Source organism: Styela clava, chromosome 3 (genome assembly GCF_964204865.1).
Source record: "Styela clava chromosome 3, kaStyClav1.hap1.2, whole genome shotgun sequence".
Taxonomy (NCBI): Eukaryota; Metazoa; Chordata; class Ascidiacea; order Stolidobranchia; family Styelidae; genus Styela; species Styela clava.
In genome coordinates this window covers 16,271,001-16,284,376 of record NC_135252.1, presented here as the reverse complement: position 1 = coordinate 16,284,376, position 13,376 = coordinate 16,271,001, and the positions used below count along the sequence as shown (strand labels likewise).

At 35.6% G+C, this 13,376-nt stretch overlaps 1 protein-coding gene across 1 annotated transcript; it reads left to right on the top strand.

Annotated features, from left to right (window-relative positions):
* Positions 1-6,274: 6,274 nt before the first annotated feature.
* Positions 6,275-8,586, top strand: LOC120343393 (integrator complex subunit 11-like). Its single transcript, XM_039412556.2, has one exon. It carries the CDS (start codon positions 6,357-6,359, stop codon positions 8,229-8,231), a length of 1,875 nt encoding a protein of 624 aa, XP_039268490.2. The 5' UTR covers positions 6,275-6,356; the 3' UTR covers positions 8,232-8,586.
* Positions 8,587-13,376: the final 4,790 nt, after the last annotated feature.

Sequence of the window (13,376 nt, the reverse complement as noted above, 5' to 3'; positions counted from 1 at the left end):
AATTTTCATTCTCGAAAATCGACTTTTCCTCCACAAGTGTAACGTGTTTTTCTGCAGTATATACAAAATTCTGTGCAATTTAGGTTGTTTTTGGCACACGTGCATAAATTATTTTGACACCTATTTTCCTTAAACTTGCAGTTCGCCAACTCAGAAACTGATTTGGGGCCTGGAAGTAGATCCATCAATTTAAACCGTAAAACACCATCATCAAGAACCCACCCATGGCCAATGGGTGGGGGAATAATTGGCTTTGGTTCTAGGCAACAGTGATGAATTCCTGCCTGGTAATTTGCCTTCAGAACATGTTTTTTTTAGTGAATCATTGTTGAGTAAAAGAGTATACCGGTAATCTAATATATTTGCCAGTTTTGAAAAGACGTGCCCTGGGATCATTTACATTATTTCCATACAGTGAAGAAACAAATTTTTCAGCTTTATTCATGCCTCGTTGACCTCAAAAGATCTCCATAGTTGAGAAAAAAACTCAATGAATTTCGAGACCTTCAACATCAGTTTGATGGGCAGTTTCAAGTGCAGAAGAATGACAAAGTATTTCAATATGAATAGCCTTTCTAAGGTGTTTGCAACTGTTATGATTCTCATATAGCCTACCTTTACGCTTTTCCTCAAGATTTCTTCTTCGATCCATTTTATTCTTACAGGTATAGCGCTGATAGACTGCGTTAGGTTTGATTGGTGGAACATTGTCGTTTTCTTTTGTAGTACAGTATCTAAAATGAGGAAGATAATCATATTTGGAACAATATGAGTGTTTTTCGACAAATAAAAACACCCTCAAATACTGAGTAATACATAATATTTCTCATACATAATGCATTTTATCTGATGTGTTCCAGTCCTGCAGTGTTTGCATACTAGACTATATCCACACTGAATCTCGATAAATCACACAGTCTGAAATGACCTGTATATTTTACAACATCAACTGTCAGCCTAACTTGATACATGATTTCTCATCTCTCAATCGCTTTCTTTCAACTCCTGCAACTTCACCTGTACTAAATTATTTTTTCAAGAATCTTGAAAAACGATGGTAGAAGCCTAATAGGTCTATAGTTCCCCAGAGCTGAAAACTACCTTTTTTTTTTAAAAAAAAGGGAAGAACTTGTCTCGATGTAGCAAATTTAGACCCATATGCCACCCATATAGGCTAATAACTTGATTTCTTTTTACAAAGGAGTCGAGCATAAAGATTCCTTCGTTCATTAGACCTACTGTGATTTGTGCTTGTCATCTATGTTTTTATTGTTTTTGTTTGACTTTGTTGAGTTTGCATAACTCAGTATCATACCAAGGTTGGTTTAATCTGTTTGTTTGTTTCTGTATTGCTATGAAATTCGACACTCCGGTGTAGTTTGCCTGCTCTTGTCAATCAAAATGGGGAAGCAATTTATCAGTAACCAAGTCAATTGAAAACACGTCAACATTTCAGGAAGCAAGCAATCTTCAGTATCAGGCGCAGGCGGTATGTCAATTAACTGAAATTTTGACACAAAAATAGGTTACTGGACCAGAACGATTTCTACGATCAGACAGGACCAACTCAACTTCAACTCGTCCAAGTTTAACGCCCGAGTTCACGCTCGTGTATTTTTATTTTTCAAGCTTCACCGCCCGAATTCAACAATTCGCGTATATATACTTTTCTTTCTCACGAATCAACGCCCGAATTCTTTGAATTTGTATCGTATTATCAACTTATATACATACGGTATTAAAAATAATTTTTTCGTGTGTCAAACCGTATATATGGTCAAACGGATCAGAAGATACGCGCTTGAGCCACTGAATTGGAAATACATGGAACGATCTTCTCTCTGGTGTTGCGATGTCGCAGCGCGGGGCAATTTGATCGTCGCCATCTTTGCGTTTATGCTTCCAAAGTTTCAGGTTTTGGCCAGCTTTTCGTCTATTTTACTACCCAGTGCGCTACATATGGATCTATATGCGACCTTTTGTGGGTATTGAAACACGATTATACTCACGTTGGAAATTTATAGTCTGATGTGGATCTCGTTTTTGAAAAAGTTTGGTTGTTTAGGCCATAGGTTCTCAAAGTGCTCCGTACGGAGCCCCAGGGCTCCGCGAGAGAAACCCAGGGGCTCCGCGAGCTATTCGATTACTTTTCAAAATAATGACTAGTTTTGTAGCTGTTCAAAGAAGCAATAACAGCTTTGATAAAATTTGACAACAATATAGCCTCGAAATATGGCAAAGAGGCGGAATTAAAAAATGACATTATTTATAAGCTGGAGCGCAGCCAGGATTCTCAAGAGGTGGGGATTTGCGCGCAACATTCTTTGCGATTATAAAAAACGGATAACGAGATTTCTGTTGCGTAAAATATTCAATGCATGGCCGATGCGAGCATTTAAAGTGTCTTGTCGTAATAATTCAATTGTACTCATAGTTACTCAAGTTTCATTCGAGATTACTATTAGGATTACTAAAATGAAAGAATACTATTCTAAAATAACATAAAAGACGTGATAAACTGCCAACTATAAATAAATTGGAGTCGTATTTTTGCGATCTTGGAATTTGTCAAACTTGATTTGTTCTTTTGCACTCGAGATTATTATTAAGCAAGATATCGCCGTTTAAAAAATCACAAGATCTGGGCAAAATACGATTGAAATTTATTTCAAATGCATGCGGCTCCGTCGGTAGTTTCAGAATAAAAAAAGGTAAATCGCGCACACAATTGACTGTGTTTCGATTTCGCAGTTACTATACGATGAATACCCAAAAGAAAACCTAACATTACACCAAATTTTGTGATTTACAATGCCTATAAAAGCGTTTTTCACATTGAACTCATAATTCCCCACGAGAACAAAAAAGCAATTATCGTCGTCATTGTGGAAAAATACATGTATATGGCGAAGAAAATTTTTGATTTAGGGAGAATAAACACCGGCGTAAAGATGTTTAAAAACATGCCATGCTGACAAAAACTATCGGTGATTGTAACAAAATGCAATCGCGCACGTTATTACGGGCCTTTTTAAGTCTTCCGAAAATGTCAAAAGGGAAAAGATTCGACCCCTAGTTTATTAATATGTTTGTCAAGTGTCAAATTTACAGCTTTAGTAAGAGTATATATAATTTATCTTTGAAATTTCGATTTATTTATGACTTGCATTAACCCCATTAAAAAGGTTTAGCATTTAATTTAAGTTAAGTACTTTTAACTTACTCAGGAATATTTATCGGAAAGCTACAATTTTAACATTTCTTTTGGGGCTCCGCGAATAATAGTCAACCTTTTCAGGGGCTCCGCAACACCAAAAGTTTGAGAACCCCTGGTTTAGGCGATTATACAATAGATATAAGTGGAAACAATTGTTTTTGCCTTATATAATAAAAATGCAATAACCTATAGTCTATAAAGTCTATAGAGTAGGCGAACAATATTAGTTACCTCCATATTGGTACACGCACTTATGGAGCGCTCTTTAGTTATATTTATATGCACGGCTCTGGAACTACGGAACCAGGCCATGCAATGATATTGAGATCGCTACGCAAAATACTTAAGGCAATAAAATAAGGCCAAATACAGGTAAATGGGGGAGCGATTCCGATAAGACATCTTGGCTAATGTTTTGTGGTCGTTTTTGTTCGCTTTTGACTGATACGTTGACCATATTATTAACCCACTACTTTCGCAAATTTATAAAACTTCCAAAATTAGCACCGTATGGTAGGCTAGGGCAGCGTTTCCCAAACTTTTTCGGCCACGGAACACTCACACTTTTCATCTCGTCTCGCGGAACACCGAAAAATGAAAGTGTAAAATTGATAAAGAAAAATGGTGTAAGGCAGCGGTTCCCAAAGGTTGCGCCAGGAGAACTAGTGTTGCTAAATGCGCCGCGAAAACTAACAGAATTGTATTAAACATTAATACAGTATGATTGAATATTTAACATAGCATTTACCATAAATGTTTATTTTTTCCTATTTTAAAAATATATTAATCAATAAATCAGTTATTGGACACGTAGTGGACATAACGATCGTTTCAATATTATGTTGATGTTGTTCTTTGACACGTTTTTAAAAAGTCGCTTTTCTCTTCGAATACTGGACCAATTGCTTTGAAATTTTCAGTGGTTGAAGATAAAATTTTTCTCCAGAAGGCTATTACTTTTTTTTTTGCTATGACGTCATCAAAGTTATTGCCATTGGGTGGCGCTACGTGTCCATATATTTGAGCATAGCTATCTTGTTTAATATGAGCATTTCAAAGTAAAACCAGGCAGAGAGGGAGAAGGAACATTTGACCCTTTTGCCTTTATTCTTTAAGCTTACATGTTTACCTATAGCAAAACCAAAAAGATTGCTGTAAATTTGATAATGAACTTGACAATCAAAAAGCTAGGCCGACGGTTCACGAAAATGGCTCTCCCCTTAAAACGTTAGTCCGCTTCAGGCCGGCGGTGACGCGATATTGAACGGCTTCTTCAGGATCCTGTGATCGCTATGGCGACCAATTTAGTCGTAATTTGTATCGCTTTTCCGCGGAACACTCGGAAGACCCTCGCGTCGCGGAACACTCGGAAGACCCTCGCGTCGCGGAACACTAGTGTTCCGCGGAACACAGTTTGGGAAACGCTGGGCTAGGGTATACTAGCGTTTGATTTAACCGTGAATATATACTACTACGCTTTAACCGCTTTTAACTGTGAATCTTAATGGTGAATTTTGGGGGAGCTGACTCTGATGACCCTAAGTGCGCATCGCTTCCACCAGTCCATACCGAATTAACTTGCATATTTTGTTGTACCAATGCTTGTTTTCTGGTTGACGAAACAATAAATCTCTCTCTCTTTGTAAGAAAAAGACTAAGAGTGAAGTGTAAAGAACTTATCGAAGATTTTTTCCAAAGCATATATTGGGATTTTGAATGCTGCTGAAGTCATACATGGACTACATGTTTACAAACTTTAAAAGACATAAAATACACAACGATGATCACAAAATTGAATTTTATTTGAAAGTAGCAATTTTTTTCTCAGGTTTTCCCTGATAATTTGGCGTTGCATGAACAAAATGTTGGGAACCGCTAAACTAACTAATTTCATACCCTGGACTAGTACCCGTGGAGGCCGTCGAGGATCATATGATTAGGCCGTTTAATCGGTTTTTCTCTCCCGCAGGATAAATATGTGAATAGTATTCTAAGTTTGCAAGCGCCATCTCGAGAAAAGGTATACCAAAAATTTGCCAAAATCTACTAAAATTTGGGTGTCAAAGGTCGAACAGACATCCATTGAAGGAACGGGTGAATCCAATTCACATCATATTGGTAGGCCAAGTTCGGTCGGAGTCTAATGTAGTTTCGTGCCTAACGTACTTCTAGAGGGCGTAGCATACGAATTTTTTTTTTCGTATCAATCCTAACCCCCACCTGAATACGCCATCCAAAAATTAGTCCCAGTTCCCCAACCCATTCAGTTAAAAAAATTTCATTTTCAAAATTATTTTTGGCAATAATAGGCTCTAGTTTGGGCAATGAAGTGGTCTAGCCCACCTCTTCATGCACCCAATTCTGGCAACTTTGGTTGGGCATTTTGGCATTTGACTCCATCTATAATCAGCTTGACAATATATTTTTTTATAAAAGTTTATCTTTACTGTTCACTCCCATTTATAAAATTGATCAATTTGGCAGTGGCAATCATGATAAATTTATTAATATGGTGTGGCAAGTAATTTTTATTTATTTATTTTTTATTAACTACCAGTATGTAATTTTTCATGTTCCCTTTACTTAATAACTTCTATATGGTTGCGTGTAAGCGTGTGTGAAATATTTCAATTATTTTAGGTGAGTGAACACGTACCACATCTTCTTGGCAAAACCTTCCATCTTATATACATTCTGTACGTTTTAAACCTTATCTAAGGTGTTGTTCGCTCTCCTGATTTCATAATCAGTTTTTATTTATTTATTTTTAGCACTCATTTTATTGTTTTGCTGATTATGGAGTCGAAATAAACCCATACTTATACTTATCACTTCAATAGTTTTTTTCATTTTTGTATTTTAATTTCGTAGTCTAGTTGTATGGAAGTGCTAACTTCTGAACTTATTAATTTAACAACTTGAAAAAAGTTTGTATTTCTGTGAGCCCATAATATGCCTCAATCATATGGCAAACCACAACCTTGATGGTGGAGGAAGCCATCAAGTCCACTTGCAGACTTGTACAGTTAGTTATAGCACCTACAGACCTAACATATCAACGTTTTAAATTTGGCAGCTATCCTATGGTTTAATACATTTAGATATGCCTTTTGATAATTGCTGAATTGGTAACGCAGTAATGCCTGACATAAAAGTTGTACCCCTTGGTGCAGGCCAGGATGTTGGCCGCAGTTGCATATTGATATCCCTTGGTGGAAAAAATGTGATGTTAGATTGTGGAATGCACATGGGATTTAACGATGATCGAAGGTTTCCTGACTTTTCATATGTCACTGGTGGAAAGGGACGATTAACCGAGTATATTGACTGCGTTATTATAAGCCATTTTCATTTGGACCACTGTGGTGCATTACCATACATGTCTGAAATGGTTGGCTATGATGGACCAATCTACATGACCCATCCTACAAAAGCAATAGCTCCAATCCTTTTGGAAGACTACAGAAAAATAACTGTTGATAAAAAAGGTGAAGTTAATTTTTTCACCTCACAAATGATCAAAGATTGTATGAAAAAGGTAGTTACGGCAAATCTGCATCAAACCATATATGTTGACGAAGAACTCCAGATTAAGGCGTATTATGCAGGGCATGTATTAGGAGCAGGAATGTTCTACATTCGTGCTGGAACTGAATCTGTTTTATACACAGGAGATTATAATATGACCCCTGATAGGCATCTTGGAGCAGCATGGGTAGATAAATGCCGGCCAACCCTGCTTATTACTGAATCAACGTATGCAACAACTATACGAGATTCGAAACGATGTCGAGAAAGGGATTTTCTGAAGAAAGTGCATGAAACAATTGATAAGGGTGGAAAAGTATTGATCCCTGTTTTTGCTCTTGGAAGAGCACAAGAACTTTGTATTTTACTAGAGTCATACTGGGATCGCATGAATTTGAGAGTTCCAATATATTTTTCAACAGGTTTAACTGAAAAAGCAACAAATTATTACAAGCTTTTCATAACTTGGACAAATCAAAAGATAAAAAGTACTTTTGTGGATAGAAACTTGTTCGATTTCAAACATATCAAGCCATTCAACAGAACACTCATTGAAAATCCAGGTCCCATGGTTGTTTTTGCAACCCCGGGAATGCTCCATAGTGGATTGTCTCTTGAAATTTTTAAAAAATGGTGTACTAGTGACAAAAATACCATCATAATGCCTGGTTATTGTGTTGCAGGTACTGTAGGCCACAAAATCCTTTCTGGTATGAGGAAAATCGAGTTGCAACCTGGTAAGGTGGTTGAAATCAAAATGCAGGTACAATATATGTCGTTTAGTGCACACGCTGATGCTAAAGGGATAATGCAGCTAACTCGTATGTGTGAACCAGAGCATGTGTTGTTGGTTCATGGTGAAGCAAAGAAAATGGAATTTTTAAAAGCAAAAATAAATCATGAATTAGGATTGGAGTGCTTTAATCCAGCAAATGGGGAGACCTGTGTCATCTCATCAAAGCCATGTGTACCAGTTGACATGTCTTTAAAACTCCTCAAACACAAAACTGAAATTGTTGATACTGCAACTCCGAACCCAAAATGTTCTAAAATTATACATGGAGCGTTGCTAATGAAAGACAATAAAATAAGACTTTTAGAACAAGATGAAGCATTACAAGAACTTGGACTGCCAAAACATGATTTACGATTCACATCAACAGTGGAATTACAAAATGCTTGCCGTTCTGAAAAACTAACAATGACTCGATTATATGAACATTTAAAGCAGTTGTTGAGGTCACATTCTGTTAATACCACATCAGATGGACATATATTGATTGAATCAGTTTTACTTAAAGTTCAAAAAGATTCAGAAACAGCTATGGATGTGTCGGATGATTTTAATACCCATGAAGATGACAGTCCAGCAAGTAAATCAATATTGGTTTCATGGCCATATCAAGATGAGGATTTGGGAAGTTATTTAATGGAGGTTTTGAAAAATGGTTTGCCAAAATCAGTGACAAAACTTCCTGTTCACTGACGTACTTGTTCAATCTTTTCACTAAATCAAGACCAAAATCATATGGCCATATTGATATAATTTCAAATACTAGAGAACTTGCATAATCCGAGTTTTTCTTAAAATCAGGTCCATTATTTCACCAGTTTTGTGCATCTCAAGAAGTATTTACAGTTTACACATACATCTGGCTAGTACTCTAGTCAAAGCTAAACTTGAATGAGGCAGTTGCGCCATAATGCAGAATCTGTTGAGCACAATTGTTTTATAGGTTTAGAAAGCTTACTCTATTAACCCTGCTACATCTTGTGTACACACTGCTTTGTGCATATTCCGTGCATTTGTTACTTTCTTTTTTATCAATATAATAAACACAATAATGGGTTGTCAAATCTTTCAAGTGTTCATCCTTTAAAACTTTCTGGGGCAAGCTTGGAGTTGGTTGGGAGCATATTAAAGAACTGATTGGATATCCTGTGATTTAATAATATCAGTACCGGTACCAAGTTTTATGTCACTTTATTTTGGTTCTATCTCATGCGCCGAAAATGTCCAAGTACTGGAAAATCTTTTTATGCTAAACAAAGAATCACTGATCTCCGAGATAAAATAGGCAGCGGTTCTCGACCTTTTTCGATGCATAAATCCTTTGGCCTATTTTCATGCTCATCAGCTTCTGTTACGCGCAAGTAACACTCTTAAGAATAGATGATCATAATGTGTCCGCAATTGCATTGCGATAATACTAAATAAGTCAAATGTTTGCAGCGATACCCGCATTATTTATTTGTTTTATCTACTATTTTATCGTCTGTTATGCTGATTACGCAGTCGAAATAAACTTATACGGTACCTATTATATACAAAGCAAAATGTCTCGAAACAATGAAAGTTTTCTATCCAATCCTCTCACGTTTCACTCATATACGAGGCAAAATATTTTCCCGAAACATTAAAACTCCTCCGATCCAGTCCTCTCACGTTCATTCATATACAAAGCAAAATATCCTCCCGAAACAATGAAACTCCTTCGATCCAATCCTCTCACGTGTGCCAGAAGCCTCTTTAGATGAAACATGTGAAGGATCAATAAAATGTTGTACGCAATTTTCTGAATGAAACATAATTGGGGTAATCCACACAGGCCAACTATGCAAGATATTAATGGTTTTAAACCAGCAGGTGACCCGCCAACTCGCGCGCGAATTAATGCAAGAAACATAGTAACATATTAGTCATAAAAATCTATGGAAGCGTTAATTCAATCTGACAATAGGCGAAAAATAGTGGTTCCAGCGTGTATCTGCTGACAACAATGCTGCTTCGCAGTTTATTTAATCCGCCGTTTTAAAAACAAAAGACCTGAATTAACTACCGCATAAATTTGTAGTAACAATGAATTTGGATGGCAGTGATTTTAATGCGGTTGAAGTCGATTAAAAATTATCATTGTTATTTTTTTGATTTCATTTCATAAAATTTCCGTATTGTGAAACGTATTATGAACGTTTTCATATAATTTATATGCAGTACGTGTTTTCGCGCATGAATTTAGTAATATTGCGTACCTGAAATTGCCTCTTTAAGATAGTGCTGCTATGTAAAGCTCAATACTACACAATACCATCCGACGGTATAAGTATAAGACTTGCGGAAAAGATGCAACACAGCAAGTTTCATATTAGTGCTGGTGCTGGTACCCATTGAATTTCTATGACCCACAGTCATATTTTCCATAATAAAAATAAAATTTTTGATGCGCCATTCTTGATCTACAATTTGGATTACAAACGCACTCATGATATAATGGATATCTGCATATTTTTTTAATTATCGGGCAATTTTTGGTAGATTCGTTTCAACTTACACATTCAAAATATTTGAATTCGACTAATGACAATATTTGCTTAGATTATGATTTATTAATGTACTCAATTTTGAGTAAATATCTCTACGCCACAACTGGCGCTATGAAGTCATCACCACTCCTATTGGAAATTTGGTGACAACCATTCGTGTATGTTTATACTTTGTTTAAATTGAGGCATCGTCGCGGTGTGTTCGATATGATATCAATTGAATATTGTTACCGTTTCTGCAGCTCACTTACTTTGTGAGATATTGCATATTTTCACTATGAGTATACAAAATTGCGTCCCAACTACAATCCCGAGTTAATTTTCTAAAAGTTTGTAACCGCTTTAGGTATTTTCGTATCTTATTTACACAAAATGATAGAATTAGGGAAAATATAATGACTTAGAATAAAGGATCAAACGCTTCATATAAAAGTCAAAATGAGTGGAAACTGATTTCTGAATTGCTTCCACGCTCTATACCAAAAACATTCGTTTTACAGGTTTTGCTCCCATATTGTAATTTAGTTTTTTAGGTTCACGACAAACAACAATTTCTCTTTCTGTGTTTCCATTTAAACTAAAATGTCCAAAATAATTTTAAGAGTCAAATTTTGTTATATTCTGACCCTGCTTTGGGTCTAAATTATTGCTCACCGTAAGGTAATGATTGACTATTCAAATATATTTTTGTAGGGAACCTACATCATTTCGACAAACTTGCTCGCAGAATATTTCTGATAGATTGACAATGTAATTATTTATTATTTTCAAGTGACAAATTAATCACCACGTCGAAGACAATTGTGACGAAGTGCGTCCACCTGGATTTTAATTGAGATTAGTTTGTTAGAAATCATTTTCTGCTGCATATTATTGAAAACGTGTTCGGCTGTGGATGAAGTCACGACATAATTCATAGCAAGTTAGGTTCATATGCCAAACCAATATTTCTCCTGGGCTTTGTGGCTCAACTGCAAGTTGAATCTATAATAAAAATTCACTTGTCATGCTACCAACTTAAACGTGATTACTAAAATTATTTTTCAATTTTATTGAGAGAATTTATTGAGCTAATGTTATCTTTTATTGCTTTTAAAATGCAATCGTAACATCACATCGATCAAAATGAATGTTGTTCATAATAACCAATATAAATAGAAGTGTTGTCATCGTTGAATTTAGTCTATTAAAATAAATAAATAATTTATTTTAAATCTATAGGAAAGTCTGAAATTGTTTATAAATAATCATTAACTAGAAAACGTCCATTTCCGTTTACGCGTTTTAGATAAGTTAAATGGAGATTGATAAGATGCGGAAAACCGTGAATATCAATTGATATGATTACGTCTGCAGAAATTATGAACGTGAAAAGTTTGTTGTTTCCTTGAGGGAAAGATAGGGTGACTTGTTTCTGTAGTAGTGAATATTAGTGGTTGGTGGTCAGATCTAAAAACAATAACTTTCTGTTCGTAAACAATACCAATCTTACTCTTTGTTAATAAAATTATAGTATAGTTATAGTTCGTATTCAGTCACATGAGATTTGGCTTCATCGCTCGTTATTTTTGTGTCTGAGTCATTGCGATTCTGAAGAAGCTTTTTTGTCATAAAATTGACATTGAGTGACAGCGACAGTGTAATAACAACGTTTTGTGAACTGGTCAAACTAAGAATTTGGATGGTGAAGTCAAAACAAAACGATGTTTTTTCCAGACATGGAACATAGTGGTTTGAATTGCCTTCTGTTGGGCCTATCCTCTTTCGAGTTTGTTGTTGTGATCTCACATTCAGCGAATTTCATTATAAATTTTAAGTATCCCGATATATATTTATCATACAAAAGTACTACTTCTGGTCAAAATAGGAAATAATAGAAACATAAATTAAAGTAAGAAAGGGTTTTTGTGGCCATTGCAAAAAGTGACCATTGCTTTTGAAAACTCAGTGAGTGAGTATGTGTAATGAGAAGAGAGGGTGAGATAGTGAATAGTGACAGAATAGAATGGTATGTCGAAGGAGAAATACACTTTATGCATCATTCTTAATCAAATGACGTATTTATTAAATCATATATATGACTATTTTTAGTGATTCAAATAGTTTCGATTCTATCTAATCGAATCACGCTATATTCATAAAATTGTAATGTATCCGTATATTCATTCCAACTTTTTCAGTTTCTGTTGTGTCTTTAGTAATTATGTCATTATCGTGCATAAAAACGGATGCTTAAATATTGTTATTAAAGACGATTTCTCTAATATTTGCGTTTTATCCGACTAAAAAGTCCAACTTCACTCCATTTTTTCAAAGAAATGTCGTGTGTTTTATTCTATATGCAAATTGATTTTTATAATCCAACGATGCAGTTGCCCAACAGTTTCTCAATCTCAATTGGATTTCCTATCGAATGTGGATCGTATCTGGAACAACCCAGACAAAGAAATGATAACATTACGTATTGATCCATGGCCAGATATTTTGCGTTGATTATCCTTTTCTAGCAAGCGTATTTTGCTAAAGTTAGGCTATGTACACTTCGCTTTGGATCAGTTTAATTATCAATGGGCATAGCGCAAAACGTGATCCATAAATTTTGTATTTTTTTTTCGAATTCGATCACAGACCGAAACGATATTTATGATAAAAACGCAGAAATTCGACTGGTATTTATTAGTTATAGATACAGTTAGCGTGTCTAATATTGGCGCGGTGTCATAATCGGCAGATTTTGAAAATTTACTATAGTGTTTAATGATATAAAAATTTATATCACACAATTAAAGATCAGCGATAGTAATTCAGCAAAATGTACCGTGACTGACTGGTAACCAGAGAGTGATTATAGCGAAACAAATGATCGTTGGTTGTGATTAGATGACAACACGCCTGAGGCGGGACCTCGTTTGGGCAGGCGGCAACGTCTTTTTATTGCGGTGGATTTATTTTATTTCGGCTGCGTTTATTTGTGCCACACTTATAGATAAATCATTTAGATAATAGTCGGCGCTGCTGCAATGTGCATAGTCGTCGTAGCAAAGATTAGCGAAAGAATTGCTTGGCAATAGGATTAGAAGAAAAAGTAGAACCGGTTAAGCGGGCTAAGTTGTACATTCACGTTTACGTTAGTTTTCCATTTATATCTGTACTTGTTTGTTTTGTTCAAATCTGTAAATTAAAGTCACTGCGACAATGACAGTAATGAAGCCGGGACTTGTGGCAAAGTGACCCGCAAGATAATACGGATCACGATTTCAGAAGAATGCTGTTTGTCCGCGTCGATCAAATGTTATGTCCGACATTG

Bases quoted from the DNA above. Each gene is read 5' to 3' on its own strand.
- LOC120343393 (XM_039412556.2), top strand. From the start codon at position 6,357: ATGCCTGACATAAAAGTTGTACCCCTTGGTGCAGGCCAGGATGTTGGC.